At 39.4% G+C, this 21,713-nt stretch overlaps 1 protein-coding gene across 4 annotated transcripts in view; it reads left to right on the top strand.

Moving 5' to 3' along the window:
• LOC108709337 (phosphorylase b kinase regulatory subunit alpha, liver isoform) overlaps positions 1 to 21,472 on the top strand; it is a 71,682-nt gene extending 50,210 nt beyond the window's left edge. For 2 of the 4 annotated variants that reach the window (XM_018249083.2, XM_018249084.2), the window contains 12 exons: positions 1,323 to 1,479; positions 1,956 to 2,035; positions 2,455 to 2,533; positions 3,488 to 3,617; positions 5,328 to 5,429; positions 6,826 to 6,944; positions 8,028 to 8,057; positions 12,981 to 13,031; positions 18,176 to 18,349; positions 18,771 to 18,824; positions 19,794 to 19,994; positions 20,726 to 21,472. In XM_018249083.2, the coding sequence (XP_018104572.1) occupies positions 1,323 to 1,479; positions 1,956 to 2,035; positions 2,455 to 2,533; positions 3,488 to 3,617; positions 5,328 to 5,429; positions 6,826 to 6,944; positions 8,028 to 8,057; positions 12,981 to 13,031; positions 18,176 to 18,349; positions 18,771 to 18,824; positions 19,794 to 19,994; positions 20,726 to 20,899 (1,351 nt within the window). In that variant the 3' untranslated portion in view covers positions 20,900 to 21,472. The remainder of the gene's footprint in view (positions 1 to 1,322; positions 1,480 to 1,955; positions 2,036 to 2,454; positions 2,534 to 3,487; positions 3,618 to 5,327; positions 5,430 to 6,825; positions 6,945 to 8,027; positions 8,058 to 12,980; positions 13,032 to 18,175; positions 18,350 to 18,770; positions 18,825 to 19,793; positions 19,995 to 20,725) is intronic. The other 2 variants (XM_041583644.1, XM_041583646.1) reach the window with 2 other exon arrangements.
• Positions 21,473 to 21,713: the final 241 nt, after the last annotated feature.

The following is a 21,713-nucleotide window of genomic DNA, read 5'->3' as shown; positions in this document are numbered from 1 at the left end:
TATAGCCGCCAAAATAATAGAATTTAAAAGGTGAGTGGAAAATAATAACCACTGACAAACAGGATTCAATCAATTACAATTTACCCAACAAGCATAGAGCAGTCTATGGTTATGGGCTTCCTGAGGATAGAATTATCTTAGAAAAGTATCTACCGTACTCTTTGCTTTGGCCATTGTGTGTGTTATCAATATCGGTTTTATTATAATCCAATTTATAAATTTTTTACATACAAATCAGAATAAAAATGGAATTGGCATTTTCAAGTAAAGGTGGCCATACATGGATAGATCCGCTCGTTTGGCGATGTCGCCAAACGAGCGGATCTCCCTCCGATATGCCCACCTTGAGGTGGGCAATATCGGGCAGATCCGATTGTGGGCCCTAGGGCCCAACGATCAGATCCTAGCATTCGGCAAACGGGCGGTCGGATCGCGGGACCGCATCAACGAACAGATGCGGCCGCGATCCGACGGGATTTTCTGTCCCATCCGATCGAGATCTGGCCGACTTTCGGCCAGATCTCGATCGGGGAAGCTCGTCGGGGGCCCCCATACACGGGCCAATAAGCTGCCAACACAGTCTGTCGGCAGCTTTTATCGGCCCGTGTATGGCCACCTTAAAAGTGACCACAACCTGAATTTATGAAATTATTATGGTTAAGTACAGTCCACCATATTCATTGTTCAGTAGATGCAGAGGCGTAACTAGAGTATGCTGGGTCCCAATGCAAAAAAATCTTCAGAAGGGCCCGATGCACTCCGATCCCCATCCTCCCACCCACTTCCCATCCCCTCTCAGGCCCGCCCATGTCCCACCTACACCCTGCCCACTTCCAGCATCGACTCTCCCCAACTTGCATCCCCCTTCCCTGCTGCATGTAAGAGATTGGCGGAGGAGGGGTTTTTATTAGCTATAGAGAAAGCAGACCCCACAGTCCAGGTTCCCCTGTTCCCTGGGCCCCTCTGTGACTGCGGTGTCTGCTTCCTCTATAGTTACGCCACTGAGTAGATGTGAGGATTATTTCTTAATTGGTGCCATGCATGCATTGTGATCAAATTACTATCGATGGTGCCACCTGCCTATTGTACAGCAGTAAGTTTAGATTGGATGAGACCTTGGCCATATTACATTTGGATATAGATTAGTTCATTTGTAACCATCCCTCCTCTTGTTCTAATACACAGTACAATGTAAATCAATATGCAATACAACTATAAAAAAAACATCTTAAAATAGACATGGTTTCTATAGTAATTCAGTTGCATGCGATAATGTGTTCTATAAATGAGTTCATGTTTATATTTTACATTTTTTTGAACAGAGGATTGGACTGGGATACAGGTTTGAATGGACAGTGTGGCGTGACTATACATTTGCTGCTAAATGAGCTGTATAGTAAAGCAGGTCTCAATCGGGAATGGGGTCTGATCCGTTACATCTCTGGCCTTCTGAAGAAGAGAGTGGAGGTCCTTGCTGAGGTATAGTGCATAATCATAAAGAGTATCAGCTTCCCAATCATCTTTAGCTGCCATAAACCATCATTTTCAAGTAGTAATGGGCTAATAACATCACAGGAGGGCTATGGAAAGCTTTATGGTAGGTTATAACTTGACAGCAGTAAGATCTTAGAACGGAATGGAACTGAAAGATGAGTCCGTAAGATCTCAGTAGTTATAAGAAGGAACAAAGCAAAAGTCCAGTAATTATATATTCATCTATTATCATATAATGACCCTTTGAAGGCGTAAAGAAATATTTTTTCAAAGAAAAAGTGAAAATTCTCCATAAAAACTTGCCAAAATATATACCATGTTTACAATATAAGTCTGTAGATAATTATCTTCATTTTAAACATGCCCAGTAGGTGTTATTAAAGAATGTATATGCTGACCCATAGCTTTTTATGAAAAACATCTGTCATTTCTCACTTAATATGTTTGTTGTTTTCCTTCAGGCTTGCACTGATATCTTGTCACACCATAAGCAGCTTACTGTAGGCCTGCCCCCTGAACCCAGAGAGAAAACCATCACAGAGTAAGTGCTTCTCCATGGGGTTTATTAAAGGGACACTTAACCATTTTTCCTTATTTGCACATTCACAGTTATGCTATATGTTATCAGTGGAAGCTGCCATGCCATTTGCTAAAACATTTAACACAAAGAGAAATGGTAATGGCACCCTGTTTCAATTTCAACTAAAGATGTAATTCTTGACCTACCAAGACAAGTGATAAAACAGCTCACTTCCCTATGTTCATTGAAAATATGGACCCTTTATACAACATGGTGACATTCTGTACTGTCTGCATAACTGAAGCAAAAAACAAAATTATAAACCCTGTCCATTAAATGTAAATATAGTTTGCCCTTCAGTTAAATATAATGTAAATAACAATTATGGCTGCTGAAAGTTAATTTATTGATGGTGTATTTTTCCATGGCATTTTTCACAGTCCCCTTCCTCCAGAACAGCTGGCAGCCCTGATTTATGAAGCCAGTGGACAAGATATTAGTATTGCTGTACTCACACAGGTAGGATCATACTACATGCTATTAAATAAGAGAAATAAAAGTTCTATTAAAATGGTTTAGAACATCCTGGATTAAAGGTGGCCATACACTATAAGATACGCTCGTTTGGCAAGGTCGCCAAACGAGCAGATCTTAACCCGATGTGCCCACTAAAGGCTGGCCGATATTGGATGAATGCTTGGCCCTGGGGTAGAACGATCAGATTACAATACTACGAATGGGCTCCGACAGGTCGCAGGACTGCATCAACTAACCGATGCGCTCCTGGATCATACCAAAAATCAAACTTGAACGATCGATATCTGGCCAATTTTTGGCCTGATATCGACCGGGAGGACCCGTCGGGAGCCCCCACACATGGGCAGATAAGCTGCCGAATCGGTTTAAAGGACCTATATCAGCAGCTTTAAGCTGCCCGTGTATGACCACCTTAAGACTGTGAAACTTGTGTGCTTTGAGCAATTTGTCCCACTCTCACATTATTTCATCTGACACGTGCCAATATGATTTCCCCTTTTGCCTAAGAGTTCTCAGAGCATTATATCCAATGTCATCTGCAGAAACCAATAAATACAACTATAGACTCCCACAATCTAATGACAAATAGATATTGGTGCCTACGCTCAAAATGCAACCTAAAGAACATGCAAAGTATAATTTTTGCCAAGATTTCCAATATGGCAAATAGCATCTGTTTAGCAAGCTGCTTGCAAGTTGCACAGTTTCAACAGAACACTGTATAGGAACATGTATGGGTGCAAGTCACTTTGTGAAACTAGTCAAACACATGCTCAGTTTTGCACCCATTTTAGTTCTTTGAACTTGATCCCGGGATCATATAGGCATAAGGCTTATTTTCTATTTGGAACAAACTACAAACACACTCGGCACTGATATAATGTGATATCACTTTATATAAGAAGAGATTCTATACATTAATATCATCCTTCCTAGGAGATAATGCTTTATCTGGCTATGTATGTCAGATCTCAGCCAAGTCTCTTTGGAGAAATGCTGAGGCTGCGGATTGGACTCATAATGCAAGTGATGGCAACAGAACTCGCACGCAGCTTAAACTGCTCTGGTAAGTCATTTTGTATTTACCTAACAGGCACAACATATGTTATATAGAACATTAATATACACTCACAAACAAACTATAGATAAGTTCTTCCAAATTACTGTACATACCAATACCATGTGCTGACCTCCAACGGTAAAATCAAGTGATAGTGGGCCTCTAAAGCATGGCACTGGGACAAAGTGAAAAACAAGCTCTTTAGACTCCTACACAGGACAGTCCATGTCTGCCTCAGAGGATGGTTTATGACAGTGGTGCCCAACCAGTGGCTCGTGAGCAATATGTTGCTCTCCGACCCCTTGGATGTTGCTCCTCATGACCTCAAAGCAGGTGCTTATTTTTGAATTTCAGTCTTGGAGGCAAGTTTTGGTTGCATAAAAACTAGGTGTACTGCAAAACAGAGCCTCCTGTAGACAGTCTTCATGGAGGCTACTAAATGGTCAATCACAGCACTTATTTGGTACCTCGAGGAGCATTTTTCATGCTTGTGTTGCTCCCCAACTCACATCTGAATGTGGCTCACAGGTAGAAAAGGTTGGGGTCCCATGGTTTATGACTTCCATAGAGGCTGGAGAGGGTTTGGTCTTGATGCACAATACATATTAACTCTCTAAATAATAATGTCTGTTTTCAGAAATAACAGAATTCTTTTTATCGCCACCATGGCAACATATTGAAATGTTATTGTGGTTATTTAAAGGAAAACTAAAGTTAACCAAAAAATTAGACTAGAAATGTTGTGCATTATGTTTTGGGCTTCTGTAGCAGCCCAAAGCAACCACAGCCCTTTAGCAGGGAAGATCCGTGTCTCCAAAGATGCCCCAGTAGCTCCCCATCTTCTTTTCTACTGATTCACTGCACATGCTCTGTGCTGCTGTCACTTTCTGAGCTTAGGGACCAACTGACAATATACAGTACACATAGAATAGAAATGTCACAATATAAGGCTGATTAGTAATTAATTCAGATAATTACTACATGGCAGCACAGAAACCAGTGCAATTAGCATCAGAATGTAATAATCAGCCTTGTAGCATCAGCTTATGTTTCAGACAAACCTAATTTTCTGCTTGATAATTTGCATGACCCCTAAGCTTAGCTTCTCAACAGCTGCTCAAAGCCCAATGAGCATGTGAGTGTCACAGACACTTTCCAAGATGGTGACCCCCTGTGACAAGTTTGAAGTCCTGGATCATTGCTGCTATTGCTGGTGTAGTAAGTTCAGCATGTAAAATATTGCATTTTACTTTTGTTTCGTTCCCCTTTAATGGCAGAAGCTTCTACTAATTTAGTGTAGGTCTTTTCTGGTTGAAGCTTCCCATTGAGGTTCCCACCTCTTAATTCATATCTAGGGTACAAATTTAGGAAAATTCCTGTGTCTTTTATCTGTATCTGGTAAATAAATGTTCTCCCCAAATATCAACCTAAATGATGTTCATTCTGGGCTTTCAGATGTATCAAGGAGAGCAAATAGAAATTCCCCTCAATTCTAAATAAGAATAAGCAGTTGCTTCAGGCCACCCAGGGGTGGGGGCAGAGTAGATCAACACACTTGGAACCGCTGATCAAGAAAAAGACAAAAATAAAAAAAAAGCTGTTCTCAACTTTGTTTTAGAGTGGTAAATAATGAAAAATATGTTTAGATAATTTCCCCACCTAGTAAATTTCGGAGATTTGTACATTTTAATGTTATGTTTATTCCTATATTTTTAGGTGAAGAAGCATCTGAAAGTTTAATGAGCCTGAGCCCTTTCGATATGAAGAGCCTTCTTCACCATATCCTGAGTGGCAAAGAGTTTGGCGTTGAACGAAGTAGTAAGTGGTTAATACATTCTCCCATTTGTCTGTTTGAAATAGCATCAGGTAACTAAAGGGCAAATTCATCAAGGGTCGAATATCGAGGGTTAATTAACCCTCGATATTCGACTGGGAATGAAAATCCTTCGACTTCGAATATCGAAGTCGAAGGATTTTGCGCAAATACTTCGATCAAACGATTGAATCCTTCAAATCGAACGATTAGAAGGATTTTAATCCAACGATCGAAGGAATATCCTTCGACCAAAAAAACTTAGCCAAGCCTATGGGGACCTTCCCCATAGGCTAACATTGGGTTCGGTAGCTTTTAGGTGGCGAACTAGGGGGTCAAAGTTTTTTCTTAAAGAGACAGTACTTCGACTATCGAATGGTCGAATAGTCAAACGATTTTTAGTTCAAATCCTTCGATTCTAAGTCGTAGTCGAAGGTCGAAGTAGCCCATTCGATGGTTGAAGTAGCCCATTCGATGGTCGAAGTAGCCAAAAAAACACTTCGAAATTCGAAGTATTTTTTCTTCTATTCCTTCACTCGAAGTTAATGAATTGGCCCCTAAATATAAATTTATTATTTCATATGTATTTTACACATGTTTCTAAACTGGCACTTCTATCACAAAATTACTCCAGAGTCTATACATATGTGTGCAAGGAGCAATTTTTGAGATACCATGGGGGAGCAGTCTTTAGAACAGTGATCCCCAACCAGTGGCTAATGAGCAACATTTAGGCTGAGTCTCAAGTAGGCTGCCAGTTTACATAGCCCTACCAAATAGCCAATCACAGGCTTATTTGCCATCCCCAGGATTTTCTTTTCAAGATTGTGTTGCTCCCCAACTCTTTTTACATTTCAGTGTAGGTAAAAAAAAGTTTGTGACTCCTGCCTTACAGAATCCTTACAGAATCAAAATATATAGCATTATTACTGAATTACCAGTAGTTGCCATTAAAGTAAATGGTAAGTACAGTATCAGGTGGTTTCTGCCACTGTAGGGATTTGCTCATTAATTTATTATTCTTATCTGCCTTAGGTTTATCACACTCCTAGGAAGGGTATAGCTACTGTGCGCTTAGCTGTAACTGGGTCTCTTGAGAGACAGATTTTTTTTCCAGTTAGCAGGAATTTTTCAGGAATGCTGGCTACGCACATGCAAGATATTCCTGAATATCAGATAAAGGTCACTATCACCATCAATGATGCATTTCCCTTTTATTATAAGTTCTAGACCTTTTGAGTATAAGTTCTAGACCTTTTGCAGTATAAATTAGAGGACCCCTGATCTAGAAAAGCATAGCAGCAGCTGCAAATTTAGCCATTCCTGTTCACTACAAGACATTATAAAAGGGTGAACATGATGGCAATATAATCCCATAATTTGTCCTTCTTTTATTCAAAGTGCGTCCGATTGAGTCATCAGCCACCAGCCCTGCTATTTCTATCCACGAAATGGGACACACAGGAGCAACAAAAACAGAGAGGAGCGGCATCAGCAAGCTTAGGAATGAAATGAAACAAGTGAGTTTTGTGATGCTTTCCCATCTGTTTCCCATTATTTGGGAAGTGGCTGACATTTTCTTTTTTTGTAAAATATCAGTCTCCCCCCCCCTCCCAAGGGGCCATGCAGTGCCAGAGATTCAAAAGAAACATGGATTTATTTAGAATAGTTGGTCATTGCCCAATCTGGCAAGTTTACTGACCTACACAATGTAATACTGAATGTGCATCGGTGTGAATGGAATCTTATATACGGATTATAAGATATTTTTCATGTCCTATATTCTTATAGGACAAACCCTGGTGCAGGTACTGGATATAAAGGGAGGGAATTAGCTCTTACAATTAACTTCCAACTGATTTAATCTACAATAAACTAATGGATCCAAATCACGGCTGAGTATATATATAGAGGTTCTACCTGCAACTTTATATATGTGCCACCAGTTTTTATTGTGTAACAAATTGATTCTAAGCAAATCTGTATTTGGGTAGAGGCTACATACTGTATAATGGGCCCCAGCATAACAGCAGTGCTGGCAGGAAGAGTGTCTGAAAGATTCAGTCACAAGTAGAACCTGTGGCACATGGGGTACATATTTACATAGTTAAATTGGGTTGAAAAAAGACAGTGTCCATCAAGTTCAACCCCTCCAAATGAAAACCCAGCATCCATACACACCCCCCTCCCTACTTTCACATAAATTATATATATACTCATATCTATACTAACTATAGAGTTTAGTATCACAATAGCCTTTGATATTATGTCTGTCCAATAAATCATCCAAGCCATTCTTAAAGGCATTAACTGAATCAGCCATCACAACATCACCCGGCAGTCTATTCCACAACCTCACTGTTTTCAAATTGCTTTATTCCTCTTTACACAAACAAATTATTATTTTTTTGTAGAAATCCATTTACACTACAACCCTTTTAACTACAGCTGATGCCTTCTCAAGTATATTTCTCTTTTGGGCCTTGCCAGCTCTAAACCTATCCCAATTATACATATCGTCCATGCTCCATCTCCTTGTGTTACATGTTGTCTGCTTATTTATTTTTGTTTAATCCAATTTATGATTTATTTTTTTATTCCAGATGGATAGGAGGTTTAGCCAAGATGATCAGGTGACACAACATATCATTTGCATTTTTCTTTGCTTTATCTTCCTCTTCTTAGTAGACATAACGTGTTCCTTTCCTTACTAATATCTAAATATTGCAACTCATTCTTCCTGATATCTGTAAAGAACACTGGCATTTCTGGGAACTATGAAACACCAGCACCACACTCTCATTCTCTGTATAGACTCCATTCAGAAAGTTTTTACTTTGAAGAGCGATTTGATTAAATAGGGGGACGGTGGCAGGCAAATTGGCAAATGAGGTTCAGTATTGATAAATGCAGGCTTATGTACCTGGGCAAAAATAATATTACTACTAGGTATATACTAACTAAAATAATGAATTTTATACAAAAGGGCATTACCTTAAAGCAGGGGTCCCCAACCTTTTTTAATCGTGAGCCACTTTCAAATTAAAAAAAGTTGGAGTGCAACACAAGAATGAAAAAAAGTCCTTGAGGATGCCAAATAAGGCCTGTGATTGGCTATTTGGTAACCCCTATGTGGACTGGCAGCCTACAAGTCTTTGGTTGGCAGTACACCTTGTTTTTATGCAACCAAAACTTGCCTCCAAGCCAGGTACTCAGAAATAAGCACCTGCTTTGAGGCCACTGAGAGCAACATCAAGGGGTTGATGAGCAACATGTTGCTCATGAGCCTCTGGATGGGGATCACTGCCTTAAGGGATGAAAGCTTAATTTTGCTTTTTAATAGATCCCTGGAAAGACTCTCCTTGAGGTTGCATTGAGTATTCAGTGCAGGGAACCATTACTCACAGAGAACCACAGAGAAGTCCAAATATAACTTCGAATCTCCAGAGCTGTGGTATCCCCAAGTCCAGCAATTACGTAGGCTCTCCTCTGCCCGCACAAAAAACACACTCTCCTGAATTGAATTGCTGTATTCCTCAAAAACTAAGGTTTATCGAGGGGGAGATAACAGAAAGTTTATATAGGATAGTATTTTTACAATTTGAAATTACACCCTTAGTGCTCTCAATATCCTTCAATCATTAGTGCATTAATTAAATAATTTTCAACCTTCTTAATGGTGGAAATACATTAACCATAGCATCTCGTGAATCAATGTGATACGCCTCTATTTACAAATATAAATGTGAAATTGTTAACTCGTGATTCTGTGGACATATACTTCTACATTCCACAGTGTAAACACGTAACTTAGGGAGATAGTGGTATAGCAACCAACCGCTGGAATCCTAATGGTCCCAGTGGTATATTATACTCACAAGATGTGAGTCAAGGCAGGCGTTGATATAAAAACAATTTAGTTCCGTTCTTAAGCTTCTTAAGCTTTTGTGAGAAGATAAAATGACATTTTCAGAAGCGATTTTATCAATTTTAATAAATATTTAAAATCACACTCAAAAACATTCTCTGTGAAACTCCACATTTAAAAGTGCCGTGTGCGCTCGGTATATTTCTCTCGATTCCTCTGCGTCCCTCAGAATCCAATGCGCATATCAATGGTGCGCTTCCGCAACAATAGAGCGTAGACGACTACGCTCTCAAGTTGCGGAAGCGCACCATTGATATGCGCATTGGCTTCTGAGGGACGCCGAGGAATAATTTTATTATGCACATGTCATTTTATCTCTCCACAAAAGCGACAGAGGAAGAAGCTTAAGAACGGAACAAAAACGTTTTTATATCAACGCCTGCCTTGTCTCACGTCTTGTGAGTATAATATACCACTGGGACCATTAGGATTCCAGCGGTTGGTTGCTATACCACTATCTCCCTAAGTTACGTGTTTACTCTTTGGGAATAACTGCATGTAGAAGTATATGTCCACAGAATCACAAGTTAACAATTTCACATTTATATTTGTGAGGTGTATCACATTGATTCACAAAAAGCTATGTGTAATTTATTTCCACCATTAAGAAGGTTGAAAATTATTTAATTAATGCACTAATGATTTAAGGATATCGAGAGCACTAAGGGTGTAATTTCAAATTGTAAAAATACTACACTATATAAACTTTTTGTTATCTCCCCCTCGATAAACCTTGGTTTTTCAGAACCACAGAGAAGTGTCAGGAAAGTTCACCAAAACGGTAAAATAAAAACTTATAGGCTTCCTGTGGTGTACTAAGTGCCTATCTCCCTATAACTAGATTAGCTGCTCCAGCCTTCTTTTGCAGTGTTGGATTTCCTTTTTAGTATTAAAGTAGCCTTACAGTAGAAAAGCGAACAGCATGAAGTTGAAGAGTGTATTGCTATCTCTTATAAGAACAGTAACATCTAAAAATGGAAAGACAATATAATGTAATTGTGCCCTGCACTGGCAAAACGGGTGTGTTTGCGTTACAAAAACTATAGATTATATAAACAAGCTGCTGTGTAGCCATGGGGGCAGCCATTCAAGGACAGGATATAGTATAGATAACAGATAAGTTCTGAAGAATCCCATTGTATACTTCAGAGCTTATATGTTATTTGCTGTGCATTTTCTCCTTTTCAGCTTTGAATGGCTGCACCCGTGGCTACACAACAGCTTGTTTATATATATCTATAGTTGCGTTTCTGAAGCAAAACCACCAGTTTTACCAGTGCAGTACAACAGTACATTATATTTTCATTACTTTAGGACACTTTAATTTTTTTGGTTTTACTGTTCCTTTAAAGGAGGAGTTTTGGCACTTGGATACTACTGTGTGAGTACAGGCCCCTAAGAAAGAATAGGCTGCATTAAGTCCTGTGCTTCCCGAACATAGGAAAACTGACCGCAGAGGAGCGCAGATAAGAAAGCCCATTAGTAGTAGCAATAGTTCCCAGTACCGTCCCTAATTCAAATTACAACTTTATTAAAGTTGTTCTTGTTAGTGAATAAGCTGATCCACATAGATCATTTTTTTAAAACTGTAGGTAAGAGCAAGTAAAGCCGCAAGGAAAACACACTTTCATGTTAGGACATAGAGATGTTGTACTCCTACTTATTATGGCCAGCAACTGATATCTTTTTAGAAACAATCCCCACGGAACCCCCCAGTTTAACTGTGGGTTCTCTTGTTGTGGCCGTATGTCTCCTCTAAGCCTGGGTAAAGACAATGTGCAACGGCACCCTAGGGTGCAGGTACTGTACATTTGCTACTTAAGCACTATGCCAAGGTCTTAGAAGTAGATAAAGAGATAAATCTTGGGAATGCCGGAAAAACCTTTTGGAGGCCACATGTAACACATGGACCTCCAGCTCTTGTCTACAATAAAATTTTGGTCCGCTAATGTTACCCATCAGTCTGTAAGCTGGGCAGTGTCGGACTGGGATGCCAGGGGCCCACCCCAAAACCTTAGACCACGGGGCCACCAGAAAATCTTAGACTGTGGGGCCACCAGAAAACCTTAGACCGCGGGGCCACCAGAAAACCTTAGTCCATGGGGCCACCGGAAAACCTTAGACCGTGGGGCCACCAGAAAACCTTAGACCATGGGGCCACCGGAAAACCTTAGACCGTGGGGCCACCAGAAAACCTTAGACCATGGGGCCACCAGAAAACCTTAGACCGTGGGGCTACCAGAAAATTTTAGACCGTGGGGCCACCAGAAACCTTAGACAGTGGGCCACCATAAAACCTTAGACCGTGGGGCCACCAAAAACCTTAGATTGTGGGGCCACCTGAAAACCTTAGACCGTGGGGCCACTTTCCAAACCATTATTCCTCCTCTCCTCACTCAACCTCTTTATTCTCCTAGTCATTTATATCTACTTACTATATTCTTCCATAATTTTTAGCCCATAAAGAAATAGGGAATGGCCATGAAATAGCTAAATGGTTAGAAGTGAGATGGTCCACTGACACCTGGGCCCACTGGGAGTTTTCCTGGTATCCCAGTGGGCCAGTCCGACACTGAAGCTGAGTCTATGGCTGACCAATTTCAGATTGATATTTATTATAAAACCAGGTGATAGAGAAAGAGAGGAATACAGTAAGGCATTACCTATTTCTACCAATACCTTTCACATCTGGGGCACTTTGCAAAGATTTCCATGTCTGTTTACACTTTGCGTGCTGTGTCATAGCTGCCCGTGGAGTGTTTAAATGCTCTCAAGCATTTAAGCCTTGGGGTGCAATTACCTATGGCCAATTACTTAGGATCTTGGAGAATGTAATTGAGGAGAGAGAGCAGTTTAACTGAAAAGCAGTGTAACCAGGAATATAATTATTGTGCCATTAAGTATTTCTGCACTTTAACAAACATGTTACTTTCTGTGATGCAACTGTTGTGGAACTACAGTTTCCAACGTCATCTATTCTAATCTGGGAAGGTGGGAGTTGGTGTTTAGATGTTTAGATGCAAAAAAAAAAGGGCTACATGTGTTATTGCCTTCCGAAAAGCATCACAATCTCTATTGTAAATATTAATTATATAACCCTGGACACTCAGTATATTTGTCAGTATCATAATCAGCCTTTATATTACTAGATAGTAAAGGATCAGGGATATTTCATGGTGTGCGCAAATATCCCTTCTCTGCAATCTAAATTTTAAGTAATGAAGCTCAGGTATTCGCTATAGTCGAAAGGAAGTAGGAACCATGAAACCTATCCAGGGTCAGCAGAGGGAGCAAGGAAACAGATAAAACTGCTGATGACCAATTGCGGGAGCCAGAACTAACCATGGACTATCCATGACCAGTGAAGCTATACCATAGAAATTGGAAAGGAAGTTGATAAGAAAGTCTGTGGCCAGAGAGTCAATGAAGAATGAAGTCACGATTCTAAGTCAAAATCAGTTCTTACTATTGAAATGATGCTAAATGAGGCCATGTTTTTCATTAACTTCTAGATACGATTTTAGAGAAGTTATTACAATTATATCTTTTAAGACTCCAATGCCTATGTCCTTTTCTCCCTGCCTTGCAGTTGCCACTATCATTTACACACCTTATTTTTATGTTGTAGTTCATGTTTGGCCATTCTGTCGCGAGCAGCATCCATTCCTCAAGGTCTACGGTAAACCGCCATATTGCTTTTGCTTTTTTCATTCTGTCTGCCACTTCTTCATTTCATTCATGAAACATATAAATAGCTTCTGACATTTACACCCTGTATAGTAGTAGTAGGTAATATTAATAGAAATAATAGAAATCAATAAATCATATATAATAGGTAGCTCGTTTTTCATTAGCAGAAACATCTTGTTATTGCCATATTATGAGATGTGCATAGGCAACTGCCAGTGTTGTCACCTTCATAAATCTTATTTAGGCCTTGTAGTTTTTCCCCCGCATTATGAAAATCATTTGGAAAATGTGATGTATTTATAAAAGAAGAAGAGTTTCTATGTTTTTTTTCCCCTACATCTATGTTATCTAGTAGTGTAAGCAATAAGGCACTTTTCTGCTTACAGTATAAGCATGGGATCCATTATCCAGAATGTTCCAAATTACTGAAAGGCCGTTTCCAATAAACTCTATTTTATCCATATATTCCAAAGTTTTAAAAATTATTAAAATTTTCTCGGTAATAATAAAACAGTTCCTTGTACTTGATCCAAACTAAGATATAATTAATCCTTTTTGGAAGCAAAGCCAGCTTATTGGGTTTATTTAATGTTTACATGATTTTCTAGACTTAAGGTATGAAGATCCAAATTACAGAAAGATCCATTATCCGGAAAACCCCAGGTCCAGAGCATTCTGGGTAACAGGTCCCATACCTGTAATTCTGTTATGTGATGTTACAGTTATATTAGCAGCCTTCCTATGGTACGTACCTAAAATCTCTAATGGCTTCTGTATTTTTAATGAGCAAGTAAACAACTGCTATAATAGAACTCATGTTTTTTCATTCCCAGCAGAACAGAAATTTGGCAGCAACTTACCTGTGAACAAAGTCTTAAAAATATCCCTTCCTTTAATCCTCATTGGCTGTGTACAATCTCTAATTAAGGCAGCCCGAAATAAATAGAAGTACTATACGCAGAAAAGGGCATTGGCTTTTATAATTATACAGGGTGCGGCTGGAATCTTACTTTGTACAAACAAATCATGATCTTTTATTGCACCACATTTCTTTCCTTCTATTGTGTACACATGGGCTTCTGTATCAGACTTCCTGCCTTCAGCTTAAACCTCCAGGGCTAGGGCTTGAGCATGCTCAGTTTGCTCCTCTACCCCCCCCTTCTCTGCTGTAATCTAAGCCCAAAGCTATAAGTGAGCTTTGGGCTTAGCCCAAAGCTATAAGTGAGCAGGGAGAGACTCAGGCAGGAAGTGATGTCACACCAAGCTTATACTGCAGCTGCTTTCCTAAACAAACAGAGAGCTTCTAGAGCTTTTTACTCAGGTATGGTATACCATTCTACAGAATAAATATAGCATTCTAGCTTGCACTATTGCAGCTAATCTATTGGCAATAAAATGCCTCTGTAGCTTTCCTTCTCCTTTAAAGAAGAGGAGGTAAGCTATAAGGGTAATTCAGCAATACCTAACAAATCTGTACCCCTCCCAGTGATCTGAAGCTTTCTTCTTCTTTAATATACAAAATTTAATTGCCTATGCTATTTCCCTACTGAGAGGTACACCTGTGGGATTGGAAATATGGTACATCTTATTTTGTGGCAATAGTATTATTGACAACAATTATATCTGCCATTTCATGTGCTTGCGGTGTGGGTGTATGTTAATTGAAGCGCTTTGTAATGCTTTCCTTGAAAGTCTTACACGTTAGAGAAGTTTGGCAATGAAATGGAGCAGGGGTGTAAAATGCCCGCGATTTGCCACGGGCGAATAAATTTGTGAAAAAAAACTACACATTTTTAGAACTTGAGCACTGAATTAATGAACCAATAAAGCCAAAGTATCCTGTTTGTTGGAAAGCAAATGTAATGTTTTATATGACAATAGGGTTTTCATTCTGTAGGAAGCCTTCAATGGCATTTTAGCCATATTTTTTTTTCCATGTATGCACTAAACCCATTGTGCATATACAGCTTTTTTTATATGGAAATGTGTCCCAGTTTCAGATTGAATGCCCCCCCCCCCCCATGGCTACAAAGCAGCTCATTTCTATAAACTATAGTAGTGTTTCAGAAGTTTAAGCAGTGCAGCGATACATTATATTTTAATGCACATAAAACCGTTTGTCCTACGGTATGCTCACACCTTTTAAATAGGCATTTTCACTTGTACTGAATATGAAAAATCCTCTTCTGTAACAAATGCTAAAGTAGAACCAGGGTAAATAGCAGAAACAGATTCATCAATTCGGGCACTTTGAGCTATCAATTGATATCGCTTAGGGGCAGATTTATCAAGGGTCGAATTTCGAGTTCATGGGCGTCTGTAAAAACACCCATGAACTCGCAATTTGGGTGGGAAAACGACCAATCAAAAAAAAAATTGCATTTTTCAAATTCGAGTAAATGGGATTGACCCGCAAACTGGAATCAAATTCGAATCGTATCGCATTTGATTCGAGTTCTTTCAACAACAAAAAAAATGGCTTTCAGGATGTTTCCAAACAACTCCAAATTGATTCCAGGACGACCCACATAGGCTATTCAGCAGGTTTAAGGTTTGCTAATAGTCGAATTCTAATTCTTAAAGGACTAGTACATGATAAATTTCAAATTTGAATTATATTTAAAAATTCAAATCAAATTTTAACTATTCCCTAGTTGAATTACAAGGGGCAGTTTTCGAATAAATTTTCGAAGTACAAAAAGTTCGAATTTTGAAGAAATTTTTTGTATACTTCGATCATCAAATAGGATACTACGACTTCGAATTCATTTAGACTTCGATTCAAAGTAAAAATTGTTTGAATATTCGACCAATTGATAATCGAAGTACTGTCTCTTTAAAAAAACTTTGACTTCAATACTTCGCCAAATTAAACCTGCCGAATTGCTATATTAGCCTATGGGGACCTTCTATAAACTTTTTCTAAGTCTTTACACATCGAATATAAATCCTTCGATCATACGTTAAAATTGTTCGAATCGTTCGTTTTTTATATGATCGTAGGATTGCCAAATTTGGTGAAAAAACTTCGAAGTTTTTCAATTCGATGGTTGAATTTCGAAGTTTTTTGTACTTCGAAATTCGACCCTTTATAAATCTGCCCCTTAAATAAACTCGAAAGTTTTAATTTTTAAATTCGAAATTCGAATTTATTGATAGTGTTTTCTTTTATAACATACCGTATATACTCGTGTATAAGCCGACCCGCGTATAAGCCGAGGTACTTAATTTTAACTAGAAAAATTGGGTAAACTTATTGACTCGCGTATAAGCCTAGGCTGAAAAATGATGGACTGGGAGACTTGGCACTCTATTAATAAATACCCCCAGAGCTCACAAAAAGGGTGACGGGAGAGGGGAAGGGTGGGAGAGAGGGAGGAGGATGAAAGGAAAGCAATGGCAGGACAAAGAACTGAGAGGGAATAGAAGAGGGAGAGAAGAGCAGGAGAACATAATAAAATAAAAGCAATACGGAAAAATAGAACAAAGAAAGTTCTAGTCACTTGTATAATATTGGCTCCATTTTATTGCTGTACTAATTAATAATAATAATAATAATAATAAAGGGACTGAAGAAAATAACTTTGAACATGGGACACAACAACTCCACACAAGTCAGGGATATTAATATAAGTGGATTTATATAGAATAACTGATGGCCGACGTAGTACCTCAGGCTGCGCTGGTTTCCTTCCTCCTGATGTAACGGAATCTAGTGTGTTTAGGGCCCAAAGATTTTAAACTCTGCTGGGGCAATGGGAGTGATGTTTAAAACTTTTACAGTGAGCGCGCTCCGCTCGCCTTCTCCCTGTCACAGCCGAAGTAATTTGATCCGGCAGCAGAGACTGTGACAAGGGAGGAGGAGCGGCAGCAAGGGAAGCTCTGAAAAGAAAAATCTGCTGCAGAGAAGAAAAGCTCCGAGGGAGCGGGAGACACTACTTACGGTAGGACGCGCTGGATTAGGGCAGTCTTGCAGGGGACACGGAGGAGCTCATGAAGCGCAGCCTGTTTTGCGTATGACCCGCGTATAAGCCGAGGTAGAGTTTTTCAGCACATTTTGGGTGCTGAAAAACTCGGCTTATACGCGAGTGTATACGGTATTAACTTTTTTTAATAGTTGTGCACAATATCCATGTTTCTACAATAGCAGAAGAATCGTTCTTCAGAGCTTATTTATCATGGGTGAAAGGTGCAAAGTACAAAATACTGGAGCAAAGGGCCATTTTTGCCCACAATGCACCTGCCACTGCCAAGTTCACCTCCTTGCACCACTGAAATGATTTACATACAGGAAGGATAATAATCACATAATGATTTGTGAAGGGCAATGGACACATTGTGCCCCAGGGTACTGTAATATACTAGAATGTGTAGCTACTTTATAGAACATTTGTGCAAACTAGTGCAAAAAAATGAAAAAGAGAACACCTGCTACTACTACGGAAATAATTTTCTTAACTTTTATGGGAACCAAAATGCAATTTATTATTTGTATATGTTATTTGTTATATGAATTGTCCCTTTGTTTGCATAGTATTTATTACTACATAACTCCCAAGAACAGGTATGGGATCTGTTATCCAGAATGTTTGGGACCTGGGGTTTTCCAGAGAAGGGATGCCTCTGTAATTGGGATCTCCATTAAGTCCGCTAAAAAAATCAGCTAAACAATAAATAAACCCAATAGGATTGTTTTGCCACCAAGAAGGAGTATCAAGCATGTGGTACTGTTTTATTATTACAAAGAAATTGGAAATAATATTGAAAGTTTTTAAATATTTGATGAAAATGGAGTCTATGAGACTCTATGGGCCATTTTGTAATTCAGAGCTTTCTGGTTAACGGGTTTCAAGAGATCCCATACCATGTTTTCATTTGTTTCTTTTTCAAGGAATGGATTTCCCAGTGTGCTGTGGTTTACAGGTCATGCAACGTTTTGATTAGTACTCAGAAGATTAGAAACCAAAGTAATAAAGCCTCAAGAGAGAATGACACTATGTAGTGACTATCCATACAACACAATCAACCTATAAACTTAAGGAAACTGAATTGCTTCCTGAATGGTGATGGTGTCACATAAAGATACAAAGGCAAAATTCTGTATTGATATAGCAATTAATTCTCTTGTTTCAGAGGTGCAGCAGCCCTTCTTCTCCCACTGGTACACTCTCCCCTACAGGGTTTGCTGGACCCCTCCTTGTTTTTGATGACCACCAAGGTCAGTGGTTGAGAAGAAGAAGGCTTGATGGGGCTATAAACCGCGTACCAGTCGGATTCTACCAGAGAGTATGGAACGTTCTGCAAAAGGTACAACTAATATCAACTTCATAATATATTAAAAGATAAGTATCTTCTATTAATGTGCTTTTATACAGCCAGTAGGGATGCACCAAATCCACTATTTTGGATTCAGCCGAACCCCCGAATCCTTCCCGGAATGATTTGGCCGAATACCGAACCCAAATCCTAATTTGCACATGCAAATTAGAGATGGGAAGCGGAAACCATTTTTTACTTCCATGTTTTGTGACAAAAAGTCACGTGATTTCCCTCCCCGCCCCTAATTTGCATATGCAAATTAGGATTTGGAGTTTATATTTGAAAAGAACATTAGTTTCCACCTTACTTAAGCTGGCATATAGTGTAGCTCAGAACCTGGAAAGAGGAAATTCCTGTTGATTTGTTGCTTTTACTTGTTTTTCCTCTAATATGTCCCTTTCTCACCTAGTGCCATGGTTTATCAATTGATGGGTATGTTCTTCCTTCCTCGAGCACACGAGAGGTAATAACTTTTACCATGTGTTACTTTACAGTTTTATGTATAAAGACTATATGCTAAATCTAGCTATAGAGACCTGGTTTTAAGAGCTACTGAAGCTCTGGTTGAAATAAAGCATGTGTCCCTGATATTTACTTATTTGGGCCCTGTCGTAGTAGAAAATAGGTCACATTGTTTTCTGTGGCCCTGAACACATAGGTGCATCTGTGAGGGTAAGGCCTGTCTGAAATAAAAGTGTCCAGATCTGCTTGTCTGTGAGGTCATCAAACCTACAGATCTTTGCTTGATTTGGACACCCACATGCTGGGCAAATACAGCTGATCCATTTGTTGTCCCTAGAGCCAACAATCAAATCATCCATTGGGGCCTATGGAGACCTGGTTGATGAGCACATCAACACTTTCATGTAGTCTTCATCTAATGGGACTCCCTAGGGCCAGCAACCAGATCAGCCCAATTTGTCTCACCATGTGGGTGATTTTTAAACTTGCCTGCCAATTTTCATAGCTATGTGAGCTTCTCTGAAAGGAGTATATTCAGTCAAAGAAACCTTTAGTCTATGTTTGTGACTCTATGCCTGGCTATATCTGTACAACAGTGATCCCCAACCAGTAGCTCATGTGTAACATGTTGCTCTCCAACCCCTTGGATGTTGCTCCCAGTGGTCTCAAAGCAGGTGCTTATTTTTCAAAGGCAAATTTTTCAGAGGCACATTTTGGTTGCCTAAAAACCAGGTGCACTGCCTCAGTTTAGGTTGACCTCAATGTAGGTTGACAATCCACATAGGGGCTACCAAATGGCCAATCACAGCCCTTATTTGGCACCCCAAGAACATTTTTCATGCTTGTGTTGCTTGTGTTGCTTTTTCTTCTGAATGTTGCTCATGGGTTCAAAAGGTTGGGATCCCTGCTGTAGTATAGGTACATTGTGGTATATCTGTTGCTTAATTACACTTATTTCTTATTGTGGCAGATGACTGCTTGTGAGATCAAGTTTGCTGTCCAAGTGGAATCTGTTCTAAATCATGTGCCCCAGCCTGAATACAGGCAGCTGCTGGTGGAAGCTATAAATGTGCTCACCTTGGTGTCTGACTTGGAAATGGATAACATTGGTAGCATTATCTACGTGGACCGCATTGTGCACTTGGCCAATGACCTCTTCCTTCAGGACCAGGTATTACACAATAGGGGCAAATTATATGTTTTTTAATGCAATCAAACAATAAACACAATTTGTCTTATTAACATTTAAGAATATTGTGGTTGTTACGTATGATCTGGGGGTCTCGTATCTGCCCAGTCCACTATACTTCTTTGGGAAATGCAGAGCAGCATAGTGGGATTGGTGGCCTCCATGTTTGGCCTTGTCACATTCAGTGCACAGGGCAAGGGCTGCACAGGGGGACTATGGGTTGGAGGCACATGCATAGGGCATAAAGGTGGGTGCTGGGCACATACCTCTTTTGTCTACCTAACCCTGTTCCATGCCCATGTCTCCCTCTGAAGAGAGGAATTATAAGCTCTGGTGCCCCTGCTTGACATCACAGGTTGTGCACATGCTGCTTTACGGAGGCATGCATAAGGGGGGTGAGGTGGCCCTCCTGGTAGCCTAGGGTTCCTGGCCGCCTTGGTCCGGCTCTGGCACAAGGAATGCCAACCAGGAGCATATACTCTAGAAGTCAGGAAGCCATACACTGTCAATAGACCCGCTGTTCATGTCACCAGCCTTAAGAACAGCTCACAAAATATACATTTCATTTTGAATTGGTTCCCCAGACCTGGGGCGCTGAGCAAATGATCTGAGATACCTGCTTTAGGCCTAGCAATGGCAAAAAAAATGCTCATGCTAAACTGCAACCTTTTTAGATTAAAGTTTTGTAATTTTTTCTTTTTTTAATTTTACAGAAAGCCCTTGGAGCTGCCGATTTCTACCTTGACCAGGATCAGGCTACAGGAATCTGCAACTTCTTCTATGACAGTGCACCAAGTGGAGCCTACGGTACAATGACGTACCTAACCAAAGCTGTGGCCATCTCCTTACAGGATTTTCTACCTAATACTAGTTGTGCAATGCAGTAGCAAATCATAGCCTAGTGTGGCTTGTATTTTATTTATTTTACTTTATGATATATGTTATTTATGTAATATATGTGTTTTTAAAAAAAGAACTAAGTCATTAAGGTAACATTCAGGAGAAAATGTGAGACTCAAAATGTTGTTGTTCTAAAATAAGAGGAACTCTTTTTTTCCTTAAAGTGTGTATAAGATGGATGAATGGATATACTGATATAAATGTCTTATATTATTATTATTTTTATTATTTAAGTAGATCTACCAAAAATATTAGTATAACTAGCAAAATCCACAAAAAATATTACAGTTTAATTATATTACAGGTCAGTTGTAATGAGACTATGGTCAGTAAAGCAAATTCTCTTCAGTTAAACCAGTGAAAGCAACAGTAGGCCTTTTTATTAATAGGAATAGTTAACAATGCTTCTCTTCTCGTTTCCATTTTTTTTTGTGCAGGTTAAAGCGGCGAAATCATTGTTTATATTGATTGTCTTTTAATTTAAAAATATTGAGAAACATATATTAGTGCATGCTTTATTGCCCAGGAAACCTTATTTATCTGGATATTGTGTTTATTTATTTGTAGGAGCAGCCATGATTGCTCTGGCGAGGTGGCCTCAGTCAAAAACTTGGCTTTAGAAATGGATAGTTTGAACAAAGTGTTTCACAAACATTTTTTTGTCAGTATAATGTCTCATTAAGACTAATGCTGCACACACACACCTTTTTCAGGGCATCACTTGAAATTCTCTGGCAGCAACAACTGATCCTTAACCCTTTAAAAGCCCTGCGCCTTTTTATTGGAAAACAAAAAAACTGT

This window comes from Xenopus laevis, chromosome 2S (assembly GCF_017654675.1).
Source record: "Xenopus laevis strain J_2021 chromosome 2S, Xenopus_laevis_v10.1, whole genome shotgun sequence".
Classification (NCBI taxonomy): domain Eukaryota; kingdom Metazoa; phylum Chordata; class Amphibia; order Anura; family Pipidae; genus Xenopus; species Xenopus laevis.
The sequence above is the reverse complement of the archived record's forward strand: the minus strand, read 5'-3'. Positions and strand labels throughout refer to the sequence as shown.